Here is a 26,575-nt window from a genome sequence, read left to right as displayed (position 1 = left end):
TGGCCAAGACTTCCTTGTCCTGGCACAATATCAATAGCGTGCATCAGAAATTGTGACTTTTTCATGCCTTGCATGCCAAATAAACTGGTGTACAGGAAGTAATACATCAAAAGAAATAACACCCCACTGATCTTCTGTTACATTATATCAACACAAAAAGTAAAGTGAAAAACAGAATGCCAGAACTGTCAAATGACATCCTGGTATCCATCATTTATATGGAAAGAATGGTGCAGCATGTGCTTCTGGTGAAACCTTCAACTTCCATCCACTCTGAAATGTCACCAGAGTCTATTATAGATAGGAAGAAAACAAAAGTGTCCCTATACTTTCCAAAATTTCAAAATTTCCATGACCATCACAAAGGGAAAAAAATGTTGATTTGTTTCTGGCAAAACATTGGGGGTCATTTTATCTTTTTTCTTTCTTTTTTGAAACATTTTTTGCCGCATAGCAATTTTTTCCTCCTTTTTGGGGACATTTTGAAATGTTTTTTGTCAGTTTTTTGTCAGTAGGACACATTTATCTTCTTTCCCAGATGTGACATTTATCATTTCAAATGGTCTAATATTTGCAACATTTGTTGGCGCAAAATTATACTTAAGGAAAAATTAGAAAATGGAATGAAATTACATTTGTGCGATATTTGTAACTGTCTCAAAAAGAGATGTGAAAAAAAAACGACAGGCAAAAACTAGCCAAAACAAACAGAGATAAGATACCTTATATACTCGAGTATAAGCCTAGTTTTTCAGCACAAAATTTGTGCTCAAAAACCATAACTCGGCTTATACTCGAGTCAACTAAAAAAATAAAGACAAAACTCACCTTTCTGACGTGACCCGTAGGTCTGAGACAGAAGAGGACCTATGGGGGACGTCGGAAAGATGATTACAGTGTTATTTTTTTTTTCTACTACAGGGGTTGGGCAGGCTGTATGCTACAGGGGATGGCAGACTATATACTGGGAGGCTGTAACCAATGCATTTCCCACCCTCGGCTTATACTCGAGTCAATAGGTATTCCCAGTTTTTTGTGTTGAAATTAGGGGTCTAGGCTTATACTCGGATCGGCTTATACTCGAGTATATACGGTAAATGACCCCCATAGTCTATTATAGATATTTGATTGACTGTAAAATGTCTCCTTACTATGACAGATACTAAATACTAGTACTAAGATACTTAATACAAGATACTATGACAGTGACTAAATGATAATGTCACCGATTTATTTTGTAGCAATTACTTATGTTAAACAAATATTCTATTTTTTTAATTGTTGTTTTGATTGACAGATCAGTGGGGTAATTCTAATGGACACAAAGACACAGTGGTACCATAAAGATGGACTGCATCCACACATCTCTCATACATTCATAAGCTTTGCATAGGAGATTTCCATCATGACTTTTTAATAGGTCTCGACTTATGGAAATATCACAAACTATCAATCACCCATGAACAAGTTTTATCCTCAAGCATAGTAACAATATCATATTGATTCTTACTGGAGTGTGAGCCAGTAAATGAAATCTTTTACACTTACATTGATTGTAAAGGATGAAGAATTGACTGGATCTACCATAAAACATGGAGTTTAACATTTAACAACCTCACATACATTAACAAGAGAAAATGACCAGATTTATTGCCAGTAAAAGACTCTTTGAACCAATTATTCTCCCCTGCATGAGCAAAGGATTGTGGGAATGTTATCTTTAATGAAATCCTAATTTAATTTCGCTAGAATTTCATGCTTTGGTGGAAAACTGTAGTTTGGCTTTTTTAATGAATAATGCATTTATACATGTAATAACTGTAGCCTAATTTGAAACAATAGCATTGAAAGTAGGAATCCACAATATAAAGACAAAAATGAATACATTTTAATAGAAATACCAGCATTTCTGTAATAATATCTGCAGCATTTTTCCATGAATACATTTATCCATCATTTTTGTATGTGAATTGAAGGGATTGTCGAAGCTTTAACAAATTAAATAACCAGCCCTGGGGAGGAAGGGGGGGGGGGGGGGTTGGTTTAACACCAAATATAGTTATTACCTCTTCCATCGCTCCTGTTGACCTGCACCAATGTCCGTCAGTGCTGTGTCCCAGTCTGTTGACAGAGGCAGTTGCTCCCATTCGTCCACCATAGCACCCCTGTACAGCATTAAATATAATGCTGTGTCAGGCAAACGGAAGTAGTCAGATGGGAGCACCTACCTCTGTAAACAAACAGGGTCATGGCACTGATTCTCAGTGGTGCTGGACAACGGGAGCGAGGCAAGGATAATTAATTTTTGTTTCTACGGCCCTCTGGCAGATCCTCTGCAGTTACCTGAGATCCTCTGCAGTTACCTGAGGTTGGTGGAAGCCCTTTTCAAGTTTCTAAGGATATGTTCAATTAGGTTTCGGTCAGGGCTCTGGCTGGGCCAGTCAAGAATTGTCACAGAGTTTTTCTGAATTCACTTCTTTGGTATTTTAGCTGTGTGCTTAGGGTCATTGTCTTGTTGGAAGGTGAACCTTTAGCCCAGCCCAAGATTTGAGGATGATAGAAGCTGCTGTGCTGCAGGCATTCTTTTGTAACCAGATCTGTGCCTTGCCACAATTCTGTTCCTGATTTCCTTGGGCAGTTTCTTAGACCTCATCATTCTCATGTGCTCTGACACTGTGAGCTATGAGGTTTTATATAAACAGGTGTGTGTCTTTTCTTATCAAGTTCAATCAGTTTAATCAAACACAGTTGGACTCCAATGAAGGAGTAGAACCATCTCAAGGAGGATCAGAAGGACATGGACAGCATGTGAATTAAACATGAGTGTCACAGCAAAGGGTCTGAATGCTTATGACCATGTGATATTTCAGTTTTTCTTGTTTAATACATTAACACAAATATGTACATTACTTTTTTTGGATCGGGTGCAGAGTGTGCATTTTTTTATGATCCTAACAATTGGCTGCAATGAAACAAAGAGTGAAAAATTGAAAGCGGTCTGAATACTTTAAGTAATTAAGTATCTTGTGACAGCTCAGGGAGTTTCTGTACATCTTGCTAGCAAAACAAAATTAAGTAAAGATTTCATAGGAGAAGTCATTTCATTTTGAGGAATCATGAGAGGAGCATAGTAAGGGGAATAAGAAGCACATTGTTCTAATAAGATATATTACAGAGATTCTTACATTCACTTTGCAAAGTTTATTAAAAACTTAGTGACCAGTTAAGTGGTTAATTTTGGCAGTGGCTGCATAATGATTTTGGGCATCCCATCGGTCTCCAATTTTACCTAGGGGTTTCCATTTTCTTCTACTATGGAGTAGATTAACAAAGACCTCCACTTACCGTCATTTTGCATAAACTTTCAGACACAGAAGGTTCCCTTCCCACCATACCTACTTTATTAATAGCAGTAAAAATAACGGTTGTTGCATATTATTTTTCTGTTATAAATAACAGCAGGTGGAAACTTTCTATGTCTGCAAGTTTATGAAAAATGGAAGTAGGCGGAAAGGCTTCCATTATTCGCCCATTATTACTATCACTATTATTCTCATCCATTATGGAATGAGATAATGGAAACCATGGTGTGGACACCATGTGCCGAGTATATGATGAGGCTTGTGTATCCTCATTTATCAGACGCACACTGATTGGAGAAAGGGTTTATCAAGACCAACTGGGGTAAGGGTCATTTCAAGACTATTACACACCATAGCTGCTGCAGAATCTCATATTACAGAAATATATTGCAGAGGTGTTGGGGGTCTAAAGGTGTGTTATAGCTTGGGGTCTCTCCTACAGAAAAACGGATATCCCACAACTCCCAGTTTAAAGGGGCACTGTGACCTTGAACTGTGACCTTGCATGTAATCTGCTTCTCCATTTTACTTTATGCTTGACTTCTGTTAAGTAGTTTTAGAGAGATAAATGGAGTAGCAGTAGACATTTACAACTGCTGTTTGATAACTCGTCTTCTATAATCCTATTCTTTGAGGGCCAACACCTTTCATTTCAATATTGTGTCAGTAAGATAGAAAGGTGGATCATAGCGGTGCATTAAAACTACTTCTTTGCATCAATTTTTATGCTACTCATAGTAACTGAACTTTCCTTTTTTATTGCAGTTTCAAAGACCCAATGATTTCTCCCCTGCCTTTCGATTTGGCACTGTCCCAAATGGCAGCACAGAAAGAAATATTCGTAACAACTACCTCGAGATGCATACTTACATGGTAAAATTTAACCAGCGATCAGTGCAAGATGCTCTACTCTCTTTAAAAACTGGGTAAGTATGTTTAGTATCTGATGGAAGCAGATGATATACCAGGTGCAGTATTTAAAGGGAATGCTCCATATTGTAAAGATAACCTGTAAGGCACATCTAGCCTCTGAAAAGTTCCTGCCTAATTTACTGTAGTGAGTTGCTCTGCGTGATGTTTACCAAATGACAGAGGAGGAAGGGGGATGTTGCAGGCTGACTCAAGTCAGCTCCTTAGTTTAGCCTGGCTCTGCAGTTACTGCCTCACTTGGCTGTGCTGATTCCTCTTATCATTCCATGGAGTGGTTAGATATATGTATACAGATGGGAAGGGTTTCTGCTCCTTGCTCCCACAGGAAGGAGGTTGGGGAAGTGCTCTCTGTGTGTACCTGAGAGGAGTATCAGAGCTGATTGTGTTCAGTGCTGTGGATACAGATGTCTCTTACACAGAATAGGAAAGTAAAAGATCTGTCCTGTTCCCTATTAGTCCCTCCATCTTACTTTGTGATTCTGGAGGACTTGTTTCTGTGTATCACATGCTGTGTCATAGATTCGAAAATTTTCTGCACAGCAAGGAGCAGTTAACTCTCAGTCAGTACAGACTATACACTTCATGCAACTGTATCACTGCTGGTTTTTACTGTATATTACATGCGGCATGTTCCTCCATATTAAGAAAGATGCCAGGCTAGTCCCTATATAGATCCTGTATGTACAACATGCAGTCTTCAGGGGATTTACCTGTAGGAATCTCACTGGATTTGCTTCTAAATTACTGAATTAGAGAACACAATGTATCATGGGAAGTGAGGGCAGACTAAATTTGACTCAGCTTCAGAGTAGCTAGTGAGTTTACACCCACTTCACTGCTGCTGATAAAGATATTTGACAAGTGACTGCAGAATAAAAAATGTTTTTAAAGGGAGAATTTGACAGTTTGGTAAAATCATTATAAAATCAGAGTTACGCTTTGAGCAAAAAAATATTGCATTCTAGTAATTCTGTAAAAGAACCTTAATTCCATTTTTATCCCTCTGCTCATATTTTAGTAAACTGGATGCCTTTATTTATGATGCTGCTGTGCTCAACTACATGGCAGGACGGGATGAAGGCTGTAAACTAGTGACTATTGGTAGTGGCAAAGTCTTTGCATCCACTGGTTATGGTATTGCTATCCAAAAGGATTCTGGATGGAAAAGACAGATTGACCTGGCGATCCTGCAACTGTTTGGTGATGGTATGGAAATCCTTAAGTCATTAACTGCAGTAAAGGAAGAATCTTAGGCTAAGTTCACACCTCCACGGGAGTTGTCCATTATGACATAGAATTACGCACACCATAAACTTATAGTTCAAGGAATCCCTTCTGTTTACTATAGGTTCCACTGATTTGTATGCAGATTTACTTTCCATTACGCAACCATTATTTATAATGGAATTGGCTCTGCAACCTGCTTTATTTTTGCCAATATAAATAACATAAAAGTAGATTTAGGCACGTCTTCATTGTGGTATGAACTTAGCCTTAAAGTTATTACATACCCAATATTTTTATGTATTTATTTATTAAAACCATTTTGTATTTTTTTTTCCAATTTTCTATACATGATTATGGGGCCCGTTATGTTAATTAAATTTCTGCTCTGCTTTGTTTATAGCAATTTATTGATTTGCTTTACAGCACTAACATTGACATAGACAACAGTTAGGTGGCACATTTGACTCCTTGAGATCTTTTGGAGAGTTTTGTAGACATTCTACAGTAATTCTATCTGTGATGTAAACAGGGTGATTGGTTGCAGAAACCCCTTAAAATTTTGTAAGGGTCGCGCTAATATTAGGTATATATTATATTTTTAACCCCTTAACGACTTGACCATTTATTAATTTGTGTTTACGTTTTTTGTAACACCAGCAAGAGATTCCTCCTTGAAAAGGGTATTCTATAATGGGTAATTTTTGGGATTTTACTATTATTTAGGCCTTACAATTTGACCTGATACCTAAGCAGGTTGCTCAAAAGTATAATTTTGCATTTTGAACAAAAATTTGGTAAATGTTAGTCATCAAGTTATTTTGGTGTTATGACTATGTGTCAGAAAAGTAGACCATTTTTAATTTCGAACTTTTTCAAAATTTTGAAAAATATCCATTTGTTTCACAAATAAACAAAACACTTATCGCCCACATTTTTCAAATAACACAAAGTATAATGTGTCACGAGAAAACTATCCCAAAATCACCTGTTCCAAAGTTATAACCACAAAGTTACACACATTTGGAAAAAATGCCAACTCATTAGTGGCTTTGAAGCAGACCTTTGACATGATTTTTTTTTTAGGGGAAATGGAGGAACTGGAAGCCCTCTGGTTAACTGGTATTTGTCATAATGAGAAGAATGAGGTGATGAGTAGTCAGCTGGACATTGACAACATGGCTGGAGTCTTCTACATGTTGGGCGCGGCTATGGCTCTAAGCCTCATCACATTCATCATGGAGCACCTATTTTTCTGGCAGTTCCGTCACTGCTTTATGGGAGTCTGCTCTGGAAAGCCAGGCCTGGTGTTTTCTATCAGCAGGGTAAGTACTAGAGATATGAGACCTTCTCATGTTCATAAAGGATTATCCTGAAAATACAACTGTTATGTGGCACTTGTATTATTTCCTATAGTGCCTGAGAAATGGATCTTGCCAGCTCTGTCTGGTTGCTCTCATGTTCAGCACAAGCTTCAACTATGGTTTACTAGAGAACCGTAGGTAATCAAAAGCAGCAAAACCAAAGGCTTATCTGTGTTTTTGTCATAGCACTACATTTTAAGGGTTTGTTTGGATAGTAAATACTTAGGAAAAGTCATCAATACATGAGAAATTGATGAAGGGTTTAACACCTGCTACCACCACCAAAGTAGAAGCAGCATTATGGTGAGCAAAGTTTACTTTACCCGGCTTGTGACATAACCTCTATTGGTCACATGATTTGGTGGCATCTTAGTCCAGGAGCATGGGGCCAAGCTGCAGTACCAAGCACAGCCACTGCATAATGTATTGGACTTTGTTTGGTAAGGAGCGAGTAAACTGCAGCACTTGTTAGAATGCTGTCATCTCTTCAAACAGCTGATCAGTGGGGGTCTTGGGTGTTGGACAGCCACCAGGGGTGGACTGGGAATTTAAAGTGGCACTGGAGAAAATGTTAAAAGTGGTCCCATTCTCTGGGAGGAGTCAAAACAAGTAGGTGTGGCTATGTGATGTGGATGGAGTTATTAAACTCCACACAAACTGTTGATAGATGGTCCAAATCAACATGTACACCGCAGAGAAAGACTCATATTGCCTCCCTGTACAGGAATAAAGTTTCTTTTTTAATGCTAACTTGCATACACACAAAATACACCCTACTACAATACCTTCTCCGATAAACAAGAATGTAACTACTATAATATTGCCACTAAGTAAAATACATTATAATACTGCTCCTACGTACAAGAATATTATACTACTAAAATACTGCCCCTATGTACAAAAATAAAACTACTATAATACTGCCCTCTATGTACAAGAATATAACTACTAAAATATTGCCCCCTATCTGCAAGAATATAACTACTATAATACTGCCCCTATGTACAAGAATATAATTACTATAATACTGTCCCCTATTTACAAGGATATAACTACTATAATACTGCCCCCTATGTACAAGAATATAACTACTATAATACTGCCCCCTATGTACAAGAATATAACTACTATAATACTGCTTCCTATGTACAAGAATATAAGTACTATAAAACTGCCCCCTACGTACGAGAATATAACTACCATAATACTGCCCCCTATGTATGAGAATATAACTACTATAATACTGCTCCTTTTGTATACAGACAGCCCCCCTTCAGTATGTAGCCATCTCCCCCTTAGTATACAGCCAGCCTGCCCCCCCTCAGTATACAGCCAGCCTGCCCCCCCTCAGTATACAGCCAGCCTGCCCCCCCTCAGTATACAGCCAGCCTGCCCCCCCTCAGTATACAGCCAGCCTGCCCCCCCTCAGTATACAGCCAGCCTGCCCCCCCTCAGTATACAGCCAGCCTGCCCCCCCTCAGTATACAGCCAGCCTGCCCCCCCTCAGTATACAGCCAGCCTGCCCCCCCTCAGTATACAGCCAGCCTGCCCCCCCTCAGTATACAGCCAGCCTGCCCCCCCTCAGTATACAGCCAGCCTGCCCCCCCTCAGTATACAGCCAGCCTGCCCCCCCTCAGTATACAGCCAGCCTGCCCCCCCTCAGTATACAGCCAGCCTGCCCCCCCTCAGTATACAGCCAGCCAGCCCCATTCAGTATACAGCTAACCCCCCTCAGTGTACAGCCAACCAGCCCCCCTTCAGTATACAGCCAGCCTCCCCTCTCAGTATACAGCCAGACAGCCTCCCCTCTGTATACAGCCAGCTAGCTCCCCCCTCTGTATACAGCCAGCCAGCTCCCCCCTCTGTATAAAGCCATCCAGCTCACCCCTCCGTATACAGCCAGCCAGCTCCCCCCTCTGTATACAGCCAGCCAGCTCCCCCCTCCGTATACAGCCAGCCAGCTCCCCCCTCCGTATACAGCCAACCATCCAGCTCCCCCCTCCGTATACAGTCAGCCAGTATAAAAATAAACGCTGAACTCACCTTTCCGAAGCTCCAATCCCTTATCCAGTGCGGCCGGCAGTGACAGCTCTATGTGCTCCGGTGGGCGCACAGACTGTGACGTCAGCCGCTTGGTGCACAAAGCTGTCACTGCCGGCCGGACTGGATAAAGCATCGGAGCTTCGGGGTAGTGTCGGAACGGTCAGTTTTATCGTTGATTATTTTTACACCCGCCGACCTCAAACTGGCCCAGCAGCAGCCCCAGATTTCCCCGGTGGGCTTAATGGCCAGTCCGCCCCTGACAGCCACTAATCTAATGTTAAAAACCTATCCCTAAGATATGTTATTAGCATCTTATTATCTTTGTCCTGGGAACCCCTCTTTTTTGCAAGAAAAAAAAAGTCGATACCAAAGTATAGTCATCAAAGAAATCTTAATGCACATATACAAATAATAATGTCCAAATAATGTACAAACCTAAGTAATGGTGAGCAGTGTCACAAAATGAAAGGAATCCATCAAATGCATTAGAAGTGGGTTCTTCTTGTTATTCAAAAGAGCAAGATTATTAAGAGTATGCTTAATGACACAATAATGGATTAAAGTCATTTTGATCCTCAAATTACACAATAGTCGTAAGAAATATTGCATCCAGACTTGCCATTTTCTATCTAATAAATGTAATGATGAATGCTTTCCATAATGGATAAATGTAGACGCTGGTTAATTGTAGAGTTTAAGTGTCTGCAGGTTTTAAAGTGATGAAAATGTATTACTGTAATATCAGATATGTCTAATAAACCTGGTAAATGTCTGTAAAATGTAAAATATTAGTCTTTCTATTAAGTTCTGTAAATCTATAGAACTGTAACCAAATAAGGTCTAATACAGAATACATGCAGGTCCTTCTTACAACAGTTCCAGTGTTGGTGCTATGAAGCACTATATTTCCCAAAAAAGATTTCATTGTTATTGTAATTATAACCTATAAATTTGGTTTGGGGTTTGACCTAGAGAAAAAAAGTTCTTATGTTGGTTTTTGCATGTTAACATCAACATTTATCTTTAAAAAAAAAAAAAAAGAATATGTTCATATATAACTTAACACACATGAAGCCCAAATTTGGTGCTTTTAGTTGTCCAACAAAAAACAAGACCGGCAACAGCTAAAAAATAAAATATTTATTGGTTGTAAAAGGCAATGATGAGAAAAAGAGACACATAAGCTTGTTGTTGAAGTGCAAAACAGGTGCAGTAGTAAAGGGTTAAAGGGGTTGGCCACTTGAGCCACTTTCTAATGTGTGTGTAAATGTTGGGGAAGGATATTAGTTAATATAGCAATATACATATATTAAAAGTTCTGCACCACGTTCTTGAAATGTAACTTAAAGCCTGGACACTGATGGACACTGATGAGGTAGGGCAGTGGTGGCGAACCTATGGCACGGGTGCCAGAGGTGGTACTCTGAGCCCTCTCAGTGGGCACTCAGGCTGTTGCCCCAGCACAGAATTCCCCAGACAGGACTTGAGGGTTCCTCCTGCAGGCCCAGGTAGCCCAGGATGTGAAGCATCTGGGTCTACTTGAGACTGCAAGGAGAGAAGGTGTGGGTCATGGTCAGATTACCATTGGAGCCATTGAAGCTCCTGCTCTTTGCCCCACAATTCTTCCTGTTCAGGGAAGCTCCAATGGAAATCTGAATTTTCCCACCTTCTGTCAACGATATTGGTGTCCCCAGGACCACTGAAAGCTGAATACCACAGAGCAAGAAGATTTTAATAATTTAATGGTAGAATTGGTGTGTTGGCACTTTGCTATAAATAGGCGGGTCTGGTTTGCATTTTGGGCACTGCCCCAATATGCTGCTGAATAAAGAGGGTATTTTATAGCACACACAAGAAGCTGCATTGAAATAAAGTTATGGTGGCAATTTACTGGACATTTTAGGAGTAGTGCACATGGAAATGTTAAATGCACACAAAATGATACAACTTTATTGAGCCCCTGCTTCTGGTGCTCTGTTGTAACCATTTGTCTGACATGGAGCCCCTGCTGCTGATGAGCCACTTAGTGAGGAGTGATAGGGTGAGTGTGCCAAGTTGGTGCCGCAGGTTGAGGGTTGCAGGTCAAAAGCTGGAGCCAATGCACAGGCTGCCACATACAGTAGAGCCATCTCGGCAGTGCCACCGCAAGTCCACAAGATTCAGAGTGGGAAGGCTATGGAGAAAAAAGGTTATTATGTTATTCAGATAACATTTTGAAAGACAAGAGTAAGACATGTTTTTACAGATAAAGTCCCTTTGTTCACCTCTAGTTCAATTCTGAAATAATTCTGTTGTGCACTTAAATAGCTGCACTTAAAAAAGCCGTTGTCCACTAGACTAGACCAATATAAATATTTCACAGTACATGGTGCATTTTTTATGCATTTATTGATACATCGTTCTTGCATAAGCCACAGAAGGTAGTCATAATTGATTTCAGCAGCAAAAATCATTTACCAGACTGTCATATGGATTTAGTTAACATTAAATCAAGCTGAGCTGGCAAAATATCCACAAATTACAGACATTGGCCAGCGCTACTGGCATAGGCAGATATACTGTATGTACTTTTGCCAGTCTCCTCCTAAGTCTGCTCTTTTTGTTATCAGGTGTTTTCTAAAGAAGTCTGAAAACATTTTTTTATATAAAGTCATGCTACATTTTGAAACAGCTTGCGATAATCTTCATTTGGTGTTTTATGAGCTATATATACTTTGTTTTATTACTGTATTTCATAGAATTTTGTTGTTTTGCTGTGTCCTTTCCAAATATATAGTATTATTTTAGTATTTTACAATAAATAACAAATAAGCAATTCGATAATTTAAGAGTTTTATGGTTACAAATTTGAGAATTATGTGTATGCTAATACTTTTTTTCTTTTTGCTTTTAGGGCATATACAGCTGTATCCATGGAGTTCCTATTGAAGATAGACAGTCTGCCATGAACTCTCCGTCGGCAACGATGAACAACACTCACTCAAATATATTAAGACTTTTGCGCACTGCAAAGAATATGGCCAATCTTTCTGGAGTGAATGGTTCTCCACAAAGTGCATTAGACTTCATAAGGCGAGAATCTTCAGTATATGATATATCTGAACACCGGAGGAGTTTTACTCACTCTGACTGTAAATCCTTTCAGCCAGAGGAAAATCTATTCAGTGACTACATCTCTGAAGTGGAAAGGACCTTCGGTAACCTCCAACTTAAAGACAGCAATGTCTACCAAGATCATTTCCATCATCATAGACCACACAGTATAGGAAGTAATAGTTCTATTGATGGATTGTATGACTGTGATAATGCTCCCTTCACAACACAGCCAAGATCATTGTCAAAGAAACCCTTAGATATAGGCTTGCCATCCAAACATACAACACCACAAATAGGCGATCTTTATGGAAAATTTTCAATTAAGAGTGACCGGTATGGAGCCCATGATGATTTAATTAGATCAGATGTTTCAGATATATCTACACATACAGTCACCTATGGCAATATTGAAGGTAATGCAAAACGGAGAAAACAATATAAAGATAGTTTGAAGAAGCGTCCAGCATCAGCAAAATCACGTAGGGAATTTGATGAGATAGAATTAGCCTATCGTAGACGCCCCAGGTCTCCTGATCACAAGCGATACTTTAGAGACAAGGAGGGACTGAGAGATTTTTATCTGGATCAGTTCAGGACAAAGGAAAACAATCCACATTGGGAACATGTAGATCTAACAGATATCTACAAAGAACGAGGGGAGGATTTTAAACATGAAAGTTCTTGTTCTAACAGGCAACATCAAAAACATACTGGTGAGTTTGGGCAGAATGAACGTAAACATGGAACCACTGGAAATGCTTGGGAGAAAAATATTGGTAATATGGATTGGGAGGACAGAACTTCCACCAACTTCTGTCGAAATTGCCCTTCAAAGATGCACAACTACACAGGGCAAAATACTAACCGCCCAGCATGTATTCGTTGTGAGGTGTGCAAGAAAGCAGGAAACCTTTATGACATAAGTGAGGATAATTCTCTACAAGATTTGGATGCCAGACCAATTCCACCTGCCAATTCCAAATATCCTCAAAGTCCATCGAATGGCAAAGCCCAGAAACGTAACCGAAGTAAACTTCATCGCCAGCATTCTTATGACACTTTTGTGGACCTTCAGAAAGAAGATGTGACCTTAGCTCCCCGGAGTGTCAGCTTGAAGGATAAGGAACGCTTTCTGGATGGTAGCCCATATGCCCACATGTTTGAAATGCCCAATGAATCCTCTTTTGCCAGCAAGTCCCATGGCCCAAGCCACAACCCTGGGGGATACATGCTTAGCCGCTCCCTTTACCCTGACCGAGTCACTCAAAACCCATTTATTCCCACATTTGGGGATGACCAATGTCTGCTGCATGGGAGCAAGCCCTACTATTTTAGGCAACCTGCTATTGGTGGCTTGAAGGGAAGGTCGGACTTCCGAGGGACTGGTAAATCACTCACTGCTCTACATGCAGGTCCCCCAGGACGTTTCCAAAAAGACGTTTGTATAGGGAATCAACCCAATGCCTGTGTTGCAAACAATAAGAACCCCAGATCTTTCAACAACTCTACCAATGGCCATGTGTATGAGAAGTTATCCAGCATTGAATCTGATGTCTGAGGGGGAGGTGGGCTGGGACCTAAATCCTCCCCTTCCCAATTCCAAAATGTTACTCTCTTACAGTGAAACAGGACTGAGGTGTTCCTGAATGCTGTTGGAGTGGGATGAGATGCAGCCTTTCTATTCCTTCTCATCTTTCTTCTCTTCCTGGGGCCATTTCGTATTTCTATTCATGTGAAGTTCATATCCCAGCCTGAAGAAGCATCGAAGATGACATCAGATGGGGTGGGGGATCTTTGTTTTCATTTACAAAAGACTTAGGCTGAGCGCTGTAAGGGAGGGAGGAGGAATGAATATGTACAGACATTCTTGAGTTTTCTTCCAAATCCATGACATGAAGAGCTGGGAGAACAATGAGCTACAGGAGGGTCTTTTGCAAAGAATAAAGAGAAGGTGGCACAGGGAATGTTTTAGAAGGACAGAGGGCACTGCTTACATTATAGGAAGCTTCAACAAAACCTTCTGAGTATAAGGGTGCAGTGAAGGCATCCCTGTTATTGAGCCAATGATATCTGTTATATCTACTGAAAGGGTAACTGGGAACTGCCCGTTGTAAGTGATATTGTATGCTTGAGCGGAGAATGTCTGAGGACACTGATATCTCTGAAGGTACATCCACTTGTCCATCCACGTCTATACAACAACGTGATTCAGGTTCTTCTAATATTAGTCACATATATTCTCATAATTTAGGTTATCAATTCACAAAGGGAAATAATGTAATCAATGCTACCACAACAAGGAATTTTGCTGATTGCTCAGGAAGACAACACTATAATATTTTAGGCTGTTGACATTACTACTGCACATGAACATTTTGGTCCATAAGCAACAACAACATTATAACAGTAAACTCTTACAGAGAATCCAGCAGTGTAAACTTAGAATAGTTTTTATAACCTTTTATATTTAGTTGGCTTTGCTAAATTCTAGATTCTGCTGTCTGCCAGTTTCCTATTTCAGTATTTTCAGCCATAATAAACATAAAAAAAACTGGACTGTTTTAGGACATAGAGATAGAAGTAGACTTATATGATACAAATCACTTCAGGATCCAAGGGCTTCCTAGCGTGGCATTGTCTTTCAGAAACAGATAGCACCAGTCTGGGTTAAAGAGGAATAGAGTGATCCTTCATAGTGAAGGAATGAATGTTGTTTGATTTTTTTTTTCCATTTTCTTTCATCTACACAGCATTTTGCATAAACTATTTTGTTATTATGTCCTTACTGATGCATCGGTTTTAATGGTAATGGAGGCAGAAGCAGCTAGGGTCGTGTATGACATTATAGTGATCGTATTTGTTTTAGCTGCATCTCAGACACAGTTTTAGCCTCTCCGTTACATTTTGTAGAGCTCTATGGATGGACAATGGAAATATTGTATTGGGAATTGTATGGTGGATGATGTGATGATTGCGGGCAGTATCCTAGCACAAGAGCTATGACCATAAGGGCATTAATTTTCATTTCTCTTAGATGATACTTGGTTATAGCTAGAGATAATGGGAAGCGTCAACCTAGCCTCCAATTAGTCCTTCCGTCACGTTGAATGTGAGGGGAGAGAAATCAGGGCACCGCTTCAGTCATCAGAAAACACGGATGGAATCACACTGTCCATAGTTAATTTCTTTTCTTTTTTTGTAAATATGTGGTTGAAACTTTTTTGAATAGACTTATAAATGAATTTCTATTGACACAGAGGGAGATGGCTGTGTGTCTTTCCTCTGAGACACCTATTTTTATAGGTTTCAAGGCTCTGTATCCCTGTGCCATTTCCCTGTGCTTCTGGATCATAGTTGTTATTCCTTTTTTTTTTATCAACTTCATGTGCCAATTACAGAGCTTGGTCCTGGAGGGGTGAGAAGCTCTTTTATGTGCCAATTGCTTGAGTTGTCCAGTGCCAGGCTCAAAATCCATGTGCCAAAATACTGAAGCCACCTTAGAAATGAGACTCTCATCAACTTCTACCCTGACTAAATAGCCTACACATCTATGAAGCCATTCAACCAGAATGTGAAACTGGTCCATGTTTTTTTTTTTCCTTTTTACAGTGGAGTCGCTGACAGAACATAATTTAACCCCTTCTCTGCCATGTTGTTCCTCAGCTTACTCTTTTAAAGGTTTCAAAATGAAAGATACCTCTTGAGGTCTAAGGAGCACTTTGAGGCATGTGTATCAAGGTTGGGTTTGGTGTGCAAAACTGGTGCTGCAGTGTGTTTCATATACCTGCACTGTACGTACGTAACACTGACACTGAATTATCTATTCATAGTACAAAGTTACAAATAAGTTGTATATTAAATATACTTGATGACAAGTCATAGGGGAAAATGGAAAAAAAATAGAGCGAAGCATGTTGAGTCAGCAGTACCTTACATGGTAATTTCTTACTTTTTATGATATTTATGTTTTTTTATAATACGATTGTATAGTGTGAAAGCATTCGGAGAATAGTAATGGAGGTTTCCCTTGTGAATTACTCCAGCACAAAGCAGGTAAACTCTTCTGAAGCAACAAAGGGTTTAGTTTTTGTCCTTTATCCATCATCAGGTTAGGTAAGCAGACTTTCAGAATTTCACCATTCTTTGCGTTGCACTATTTGTTTACATACATAAAGCATTATTAAGTGCACACAGGCCATTGCACTGTAAAAAAAAAAAGAAGGTTGCAAATGAATTATATTTAATGTCTAGAAACTTTGTTTCTTAAGCACATACTTGCTTTATGAGAACCTGCTGCTGAGCTTATGTGTGCGATTTAGCTGCAATTACATTCATTGCATGTATCTATATGTAATCATGTATTCAGGGGATAATTGCCAGTGCTATGCTGTAATTGCAGTGTCAGTCTGAGTGCTTACGATGATGTCATCTGTATTGGCTTATAACACATTCATGGAGCTGGGTCATTAATTATGCTGAAATAAAAGACACATTAAAGAGAGGATAGAGACAACGAGACCTATTTGTGCACCAAAAAAGTAATAACACCAACTGCTCTGTGAACCGGAATTACAGCTGATAACTGCCCTCTAAACCAGAATTACTCTTAATATTTATGTTTATGCAAATGTATTTATTATAAATGTGACCATTAGTTACCTCACATTAAGTAAGCCCGTAAAGAGGCTTTACTGCTTGGACTCCCACCAAGCATGAGAACAGGTGTTCTGTTTCACCCAGTTAATGGAGCATCCAGTCAACCATGCACGTGCCATTCCCATGATCGATGAGAAGCCCAGCTCCGAAGAGCAATAAGTCATCCCCTTTCCTGTGGTGCAAGTTGCACCCAGTGAATTGTGTTGTACCTTTTTTGACCACAGGACATTCACTGTTTTATAGACCCCAACAATACTAATCTAAAAATATATTAATTTCTGTAGTTTTGCATTAACTTGTCTGTACAATTGCGAAACCTGAAGTGAATTGGTAACCAAGTGTTTACCATGTGTATAAGGCTTTCACATTGGTTTGTTGTTTGGTTTATTTAGTTTAATAACTATAAGCCATTACAAGGTACAGCTGAATAATACAACATGCAACACTACACCAAGGAACGCAATCACTGAATGTGGATTATGGTACTATTTTACAATACTAGAGAGAGAGAGTCATTTCATTGAAATTCAATCTATCCTTGATACATATGCCATTAAGTGAATGGGAAAATTGGAAATCCAGTTAATACATATATTTTGTGTCACATTTGTGTCCGAAATTCCCTAAAGATTTGTAGCCCAGATTAAGGTTGGAGAGGATGAGGTATTTCAGGGATACAGATAATGATACAGTCAGCCTACTATGTAATTTCAAGCGTGTAATTTCTTCTATCCTTTGTGGTTTTCCACTTTTTGGCTGTAGAAATGTTTGCTGTTGATGTATAGGAAACACTTCATTTCTTGAGTAGCTTTTTCTTGTGTGGTTGCTTCTGCTCATTTAGTTATTTTTCTTATTTCCTTTCTTCTTTTTCTTCTTCTTCTTCACAATCTCAGCTGCTTTTCTGGCTGAAATTCATTCTCTCTAGATGCTGCTACCATAAACCTGATAGACATCATTATAAGCTTTCTGGGTTTGCCACCAGCTGGAGCTGTGTTTGCAAACGATTATTATTTTTGGAAAAACTTGACCAATCTGTGGGTAGCTCATTATTCAGTGCCAAACACATGATCTGATTCATGTTCAAGTGAACGGGTGCACAGGTTCACACACAAAGGAAAAATAATATTTGAAGAATTCTACTACTGATGGGTGCAGTCATGAGAAGCACTTACAGTATATGTTCTCTACAGGTTTTAGAGTCCACTGGTTTTATCTACATAGTGTTTAATCATTGTATGATAAAAAGCAATACAACTTTCTTACTTACTCTGAGGCGCAATTATCAGCCACCAAATTTGCTTAAATGAAACTTTGTTAAATAACTTCAGCTACATCTATCAAGTGTTTTAGACTCTTTACAACTTGATTGGGTAAAGGGGAGTGTTGTCTTAGGAAAAAAATGCTCAGTAATACAGATTTGTGCCAATAATTATGCCAAAGCATTAAAATTTTGCCAATTTTGTGGCATAGACTAAGCATACAAAAATAGCAGGTGTATAGTTAGACTAGACAAGACCAGACAGGGCCTGGTGTACAATTTATCTGAAAACACGATCATATGCTAAGAGTTGGTAACTGCACAATGTGCCAGTTCTTCTTAGTCACACAGTGGACTCTAGCAGCAAGCATCAGTTCCTGTCCAGTCGATTTACACTGTGTAAATCTGCCTAAATACAGGGGGCAGATATACTTTGTCTAAAAATTTTAAATGTTAGACTGCTCCAGATAACAGTGGCTGATGCTCATGATATATCTGCCACTGTCTAGACTAACATTGCACATATTGTTGCCTCAATTTATGCCTCAAAATTGTGGGGAGAATTTATCAGAGCTTCGATGCCAGTTTCTGGTGTAGAAGCACTGAAATAATCACAATGTCTTGTGCACTATAAGAAATTGTGATTACTTTTGCAGCTACACTATGTTATGTGGGCATAGAGGGGCATGGTCGCCGGGGAAGTGGGCCTACACAGAGTGTTCCTGCATATTTTTTAGAATCCTTTGTTTGCATATTTTTATGCGTTGCTATAGAAGGATTTTTATGCAATACTACAAAAGACTAATGCCTCTTGATGTATTCACCGCGATGGGGGGAGTGGGGGCATTGGCTGTTTGGCATACGATACTCCCCACCCCCCGGTGTTCTTAATGTGGTGTGTCTTTGTACGGCATAGTAACATAACCTGCACACACTTTACTCAAAGTCACGTCATGTATTAAAAGCCTCTAAAAACACAGAATAAAGTTGTTATAAGTGTTATAAGTGGGTAAGAATATATTAATGTATCTCCATTTCCATTTCTAGTCAAATAGCATCTTGAAATGGAGCAAATTATAAATTCAAGTATAGAAGAAAGTTGTGTAACTTTTGATCTTATAATGCCAAAATTTATTTGCATAAATCCTGTCTAATATTACAAAAAATACATGGTGGTCTTACACAGCATTTTAGGAGGATACTTGTTTATAAAACTCAATATAACTTTATAAAAAATAAAGTTTATCTGCAATACAATATAGTATACAGAGACTCTTGGCATGATTATACAAAAAATTGTGAGAAAGAAAGGACTCAAATCTGAAAATAGCAAAATTATGAATTGGTTTTTCTACCTCTGGTTATAGTAACTGCTAATACGTCATGAAACATGTGGGATGTTTTCACACTAACAGTCCATGGGCTGGGACCTCCAGTGATCTCTACAATGAAAGAGAACCCATAGGCCTTCTAATAGCTGTGATATCATATCTTCAAGCTAATGTTGATGCCATGCTAATAGATTGGAAAACGTTCATAAGAGCAACAGTACCCTTTCACTCGAGTGACTGTTGGGGTCTACATTTAGGGACAGAAACAGAGGTACCATTTCAGTTTATATCTATCCATAATAAAATAATAGGTCTAAACACTGGCAAGCAATATGGGACAAATAGATCAGAATTCTGCCACAATTCTGAGGTGTCTATCAACATATATCATTAAAAAAGGACCTCTATACTTTGTATGACTGCCCTGTAGAGTAATGTAATATTTTAAACTAGGTTTCAAGGGGACTATTGGGTTGTATGAAAAAAAATATTTTGACCAATAATAATAAAGTATAATTAAAAGTAATACATTTTAGGCAACATAAAACACAACACAGCTTGCATTCATTTAAAAGACCCTCATGAAAATTTATATCTGATATGGGATTATATAGAGTAGATATTTCTAGAAAAAAAACAGCATTGGTGGTCAGGGTTTGTTTATTCATTCACATCCACATAGAGATCTTTGGACGTATCGCCTTCATACAGGCTGCTATATGGATGTGCCGGAGTATACAATCACTAACCCTAGGGGGCCACTCTGAGGTATAAGGTTATGCCTGTTCTGCTTATAACAAAAGTCAAGCTAATTTAGTGCTCTCTTATATCAGTAATGTTAGTAATAATGATATACCATGGGAAATCATTACATCTATCAACAATCAGCCATAACATGAAAACATTTATAAATCTATAATTCACAAACCAATAAACTATTCAGCAATTTGTACTGGAATCTAACCTGAAGAGTTAGTTTTTGCCCCAAATCACACATTAGTAAGCTTTGGGACAACTAGGATCCTTTTACGGCTTCACCGGTTGTCCTTCTGTTAACCAACTAATGTAAGTACTAGAGTAAATACTAAGAACACCCCTACAACCATTACAATTTTCTCATACGCGCCATTTTTCCTGCTTACTGCACATTACCTTGAAGAACTGACTGTTCCCTACTCTACTCCACCCTTCGACAGGAGTCATTGTAACAAGATAATCTATATTACTTTACCAGTTTTTATGTTATGATGTTATGGCTGATCTAACGATATAGAGCAAGATAATGGCGACATTACAGTAGAGACCAGGAAATCAGAAAACTTAGTTCATTCACACGGTGATCCACATCACGGCCCAGGAGAGAAAAAGAAGCAGCTAATTGTGGTGTACAGAAAGCCAGAACTGTGATATTTTTCCCTGTTGTGTTAAATTTTTTAAGGTTTTTTTTTTCTCAAATGTGTTCATGAACAAGAAAAAAAAGAAAAATTTAAAAAAAAAAATGTTTACTATAATTCCTCCTCTGCTGTTTACAAATAAAAGTTTTAAAGGGACAAAAAACTTTAAATGAAAAAAATAACGTATATATATGTACATATATATATTAATTGAAAGTAATTCACAGGCGTTTTACATTATGAAACAGGGTGTTTTTTTTAAGTCAAATGTTTAAAGAAAAAAAAAAATAAGAGGTCAAAATTCTCTCTGACTTTCATGTTGTTTATATGTGTGTAAAATCGAACAAACAAATTTTGAAGGCAATTTTTCACGCCTCTTAACTGCTATAATAAAAAGAAATAAAATAAAGGACTCAATGGAATTTTGCCAGAGACTTTGCGACTTTTGGGTTATACACTTATATAAGGATATCATTGTTTTGTGTTACTTCAATGAAAATATCTTCATTTTATACATTTTAAAATCACAATCTTTACAAATCACTCAGCGCTAAGATATTTACAGCGACATTTCTGATATGCTCATTGTCCTCAGAGAAGTTCTACTTACAATTCAACATTTGAAATAAAACAAAATATACTGTTATTATGTCGGGGAATTGATACATTTTTAGTTTGGTGTTACTTGTTTTTTTGGGGGGGACTTTCTTATTTATTTTAAAGAAAGACAAATTGGTGCATAGATTATGAGACTATGCAGAAGGGAACCCTTACTAAAAACCTCTAAGGGACCTATTTATCTGTAATGCAGCCCAATAAAATTATTTGGGGATAAGCTGCCATTTATCCCAGACCAATAAGCTGATTATCCAAAACCAGTTTAGAGGAAATACTTAGTTTGTGATTAACCATTAATGCTGCTGGATAGATTCCAGTAGCGTGGTTAGGACTATGGGGGAGGAGTTCACCCCTGCTCCCTTACCGCTCCCCCCTCCCAATGTCAGCAGTCTGAGCAGCCTGTGCTGCTGAAATTTGCGGCAGATAGTGGTAGAGGGGAGTGGAGAAAGAGCATGGAGGCAAGGAGAATTGCTCTGGGGATGTGTAATAACCAGAGAGCCTGGAGCTTTGGTGACGACCCCTGGAGCACTTGCTCTTCATTGAGATAGAAATAAGTTTTCCAATTAAACTAAAGAAGCGGAGCTCCTAATAAACATATAATCCTAATCACGGTGCTGGGATCTACTTGGCAGCATTAATGGGGAATGTACCACAAATTAAGTGGATGATTTTCCTTTAAAAACAACCACTTTGGGGAATCAGAGAATGCAGTGGATGCTGTCAGAATATGGCCTACTAGACTCCCTGGGTCCCAAAAAGGCCAAATCTAAAACGGATGATTAGGTCATCAAATCAATGGGAATCCAATACTTGGATTCAGCTGCCCCAGAAGCCTTAGGCACCAGAAGCAACCCAAAGAATAGAGCATAGAAGAATAGACCAGTTCTCTTGTGGACAGGCCAGGTAACTGCAGTACAGCTTTCATTTACGCAAAAAGTATCTGGGCACTAGTGTTCCCTATTACCGTACAGTAGGAACTTTATGTGCTAACACAAGGGGTATCATATTCTTTCCTTAAAGCACTGGAGCCTAAGGTTTATGTGGTGGATAAGGGAGTCCCATAGTATAGAATTTATTGGTCCTTTCTTCAGTCAAGGGAGCTATCATCACAAGTGCACCAGGGTTCCCCTGCAGGTTTGGTCAGAGAGAAGATTCCACATCACACTCACCATCAATTACAATTAGGGGAGAAGTGATAGGAAAAGCAAGGAATGCACCAGACAGCAATATTCCCACTTACTATTCTTTGTCAAGTAACTGATAGCACAGAACCGTTTAACATTTCCCCTCAAATAATTTTGCTCTGACAAACTTGTGCGACACAAGTGCCAAATTTACAGATCAAACCTACAACTGCTAAACTGAACTAACATCCTGAGTTCAGCTCAGTAGTTGTAGGTTCGATCCAGTAAATGCGGGCATAGAGCAAGTTTGTCTGAACTAATTAATTTGTGGGCAACTGGGTGAGTGCTCCCTTCCTCTCTTATCGCCTGTTGAGTTTGAATGGGGCAGACCATTTATATACCACTATGTATACACTAGTATGTGCTGTTTTAAATCTCTGATTTCATCTGATTTGGTAGGTAGGTCTGCAATATACTGAGCACCAATGCTCGATTCTACAGTATTTTTAGCCAAAACTTAGTCATTTCTACCTTCTCCTTTCAAAGGCACTAGGGAAGAATTTAAAGTGTAGCAAACCTTTTAGCAAACTGGGAATACATGAACAGAAAACCTATATCTGACGGATAACTCTTCACCACCATTGTAGTCTCTTTCTATAATGTCTTGTTGTCTCAGAGCTTGTGGGTGGAAATTAGTTGCCATGATGGGTCTTATAAACAGCACATGAAATGTAAAGAAGAGTGTGTCCATCTAACCACGTTTTTTGGCATAGAAGTATTGCAATAGCCATATATGATGTTATAGGGAAGAACTGAGCAGCGTTGACGTGAATAAAGCTCTGGGTAAGACACTTAATATTTAGGCTCACAGTTAGAGATGGGCTAATTTTTTAAAAATTTGATTCGCCGAGACAAAATTCAGACAAAATTTGTTTAGAGACAAATCGAATCATGGCGAATCACGTTAATAAACAGGTATTTCCCGGCTGCAGAGAGCCTTTAGGATATTGTAGAACGTTGTGCCAAGCTCAAATATGCATAGGGAGTGTGGTTTGGTCTTCAAACAATGCTGTGTTTTAGTATGACACGCACATGACAGCCGCTGCTCTTAGAATCCCTTCACTCTTCAATTCCATGGGCACTTACAGGGGCCAACTTGACCAAATAAGTGAAGCGGGAACGCAGCCTGACAAGGTAACGTCTGTGCCAGCATAAAAGGTCTGAGCTGAGGACCAAGATCCCACTATAACATCAAAGAGGGCACTCTTTTTACACTGACATCATGATTCCATAGATTACGACAGAACCTGTTCTGCTAAATGCTGATACATGTAGAAACCCCCCAAAAGAGTGGAGAGGGTGTCGACAGTTATTTTGCATTGACGTCAATGACCATTTTGCCTTTATTTTCATCCGTCAATGTCCGTTTTCAATCGGTCAATAATCCATCAGTATTGCTAAAGTCAAAAACAAACAGGAGTTGATCCAAAACAGGGATGACCAGTAAATGGGATATTTGCATGTCCTCTGTGTTTTGTCCACTCCTGAAGCTTTTCATTCCTTCTGACAGATGAAATGAAGGGGAAAACCAAACAAAGTGTCAACATCATAGAGTGGCGGAGAGTGAAAACAGCATTGTGAAAATCACAGGGTGTTCCAGGGAGACAGCGGTCAGTTGCCAGCAGCATGAGTAGGCCGCAGAGGGGCACAATGACAAATTATGGAGGTGGCAGCAACATCGTAGGCCACAGAGTGGCAAAATGACAGAGCGTGAAGGTGGCGGCAGCAGGAGGTCAGAGTGGCACAATGACAAATTCTGGAGCTGGCAGCAAGATGGTAGGCCACAGAGTGGCACAATGACAGAGTGTGTAGGTGGGAGACAGCAGTATGAGGCCATAGAGTGGCACAATGACAAATTCTGGTGGTGGCAGCAACATGGTAGGCCACAATGTGGCACAATGACAGAGTGTGGGGGTGCTGGCAGCAGGAGATCAGAACGTGGCACAATGACAGAGTGTGGAGGTGGGTGACAATTCCAGTCCCTTGTAAAGATGGTGAGAGGCAGATGGAGCAACTGGCAGCAGATGTGTGGCATCAGGCAGGTGGCAGCATAAGAATAGTAGCTGAGACAGGTAATTAGAATCCAGACTAAATTCTCAACTTTTGGAGGAGGTGTCATGGCTGATCTAATCTGATGCATAAGGCATTGGCGTGTTGACAAAGGTCATACTCTCCACATTAAGAATGGACAAGCGGGTTCTCCTTGGGCTAACGATGGCCCCTGCCGCACTGAACACCTGCTCTGATGCTATACTACTGATCGGGCAGGACAGCTTCTCTACTGCAAACTCCGCAAGTTGCGGCCACACATCAAGTTTAGCTGCCCATTAGTTCAGGGGATCCTCTACCTGGGGTGGTAGAGTGCTGTCCAAGTATGCCACCACCTGCTGGTGCAGAGACTGCTTCGTGTCCTACTGCTGCTAGCGACTACCCTCCTCACTAGGTGGGTGAAGGAAGCTGCTCATTAAGGACTCCAGACTTAAGCTGCTGCTGATGGAGCTGCTACTGCTCCTACACCCCCCCCCCCCATGTCTCCACAGCAGCCGTGGCAGTAGATGACTGCCACCAGGAATCCCCTGGTCAGACCTGACAGATGATGGACAATGGCGCACATAGGAAGTAGCCAACTGTCTGCACAGTATTTCTCTATAGTACGCCAGTTGTTCCTCCCTCTTGGCAGCTGGAAAAATAGCACTCATTTTGGACCAGTAGTGAGGGTCCAAGAGGGTGGAGAGCCAAAAGTCATCCCTTTGCCGGATGTTGACTATTCGGCTGTCACTAGCATGCTGCGGGCCATCTGCACAAGTGACTCCAAGGGACTCCCGGCCTCCATCTCTAATGTATACTGCCTTGGTTCTTCTGGGTCTTCTGCCTTATTTTCTACCTCCTCTGGATGTTTCTGCTCCTCCTCTCCTGTTACCTGAGTAGAAAAACCACTATTTGCACCAATCTCTGCTTGTGCTCCAATATCCTCCTCCTCCTCCAGTTCAGCCCCCACTGGACTCATGTGGTCATGAGATGTAGTCGCCACTTCTCCAACGCCCTGACCAGACAGATTTTGCAGCATCATTCCCAGGACATGAAGCAGTGGAATGACGTTATTGATCCCCTAGTCCTGGCGACTGACAAATAACTTGGCCTCTTCAAAGGACCTGAGCAAATGGCAGGTGTCACGCATGAGCTGCCAGTGGCTGACATCAAAGTTACGCAGGGGAGTACTCCTGTCCGCTTGCATCATCAAAAAATCAATAGCTTTTCTTTGTTCATATAGGCAGTCTAACATACGGAGGCTGGAATTCTAACTCAGTGTTTGGGGGAGGCGTTATGGCTGATTTAATCTGAGGCAACTCGACTTGTGGAGTCCACAACTTTGAAAGGAAGGGACTGCAGTATAAACAACGTGGATAGGAGCATGGTCAGCTTCTGCACCTTAGGATAGCTGAACACATAGGGGCAGCTTTACTTACCCGGCCCATTCGTGATCCAGCGGCGCGTTCTCTGAGGTGGATTCGGGTCTTCCGGCGATTCACTAAGGTCGTTCCTCCGACATCCACCAGGTGTTGCTGCTGCGCTGAAGTCCGCCGAGGCCCGCCGGAGTTCACGATCCTATACTTGGTGAAGGTAATTGCGTGTCCCACGACATTTATTTTTTTTAAATGCAGAGTTTTCTCCAAATCCGTCGGGCTTTCGTACAGCCACGCCCCCCGATTTCCGTCGCGTGCATGCTGGCGCCGATGCGCCACAATCCGATCGTGTGTGCCAAAACCCGGGGCAATACATGGAAAATCGGCGCAAATCGGAAATATTCGGGTAACACGTCATAAATGACCCCCATAGAGTTGTCTCTTTGTAATCGCTCGCCATGCTGGCGCCATGCGTGGCGAAAATCAGGAGTATCTGGACCGGGAGATGATGTCAAAGATAAACCGCTCCCTTTGGCAGAGGTGCTGGAGCCTTGACTGGCTAAAATGGCATGTGTGCCACTCGGTGCTGTTGATGCGGCGGCAGGATGGACCACCACAAATGAGACATATTTCTCCGAGGCCATTGGATTGTGACGCTGAATGTGTTGATGCAGGGCCATGGTGCCAACGTTAGCCCTGGCCACGCTTAAC

At 40.2% G+C, this 26,575-nt stretch overlaps 1 protein-coding gene across 5 annotated transcripts in view; it reads left to right on the top strand.

Annotated features, from left to right (window-relative positions):
* Positions 1-20,066, top strand: part of GRIN2B (glutamate ionotropic receptor NMDA type subunit 2B) — a 552,939-nt gene extending 532,873 nt beyond the window's left edge. For all 5 annotated transcript variants that reach the window (XM_072127541.1, XM_072127539.1, XM_072127540.1 and 2 more), the window contains 4 exons: positions 4,128-4,288; positions 5,311-5,498; positions 6,603-6,841; positions 11,817-20,066. In XM_072127541.1, the coding sequence (XP_071983642.1) occupies positions 4,128-4,288; positions 5,311-5,498; positions 6,603-6,841; positions 11,817-13,577 (2,349 nt within the window). In that variant the 3' untranslated portion in view covers positions 13,578-20,066. The remainder of the gene's footprint in view (positions 1-4,127; positions 4,289-5,310; positions 5,499-6,602; positions 6,842-11,816) is intronic.
* Positions 20,067-26,575: the final 6,509 nt, after the last annotated feature.

This window comes from Engystomops pustulosus, chromosome 10, assembly GCF_040894005.1.
Source record: "Engystomops pustulosus chromosome 10, aEngPut4.maternal, whole genome shotgun sequence".
In the NCBI taxonomy this organism is placed as follows: Eukaryota; Metazoa; Chordata; class Amphibia; order Anura; family Leptodactylidae; genus Engystomops; species Engystomops pustulosus.
The sequence above is the reverse complement of the archived record's forward strand: the minus strand, read 5'-3'. Positions and strand labels throughout refer to the sequence as shown.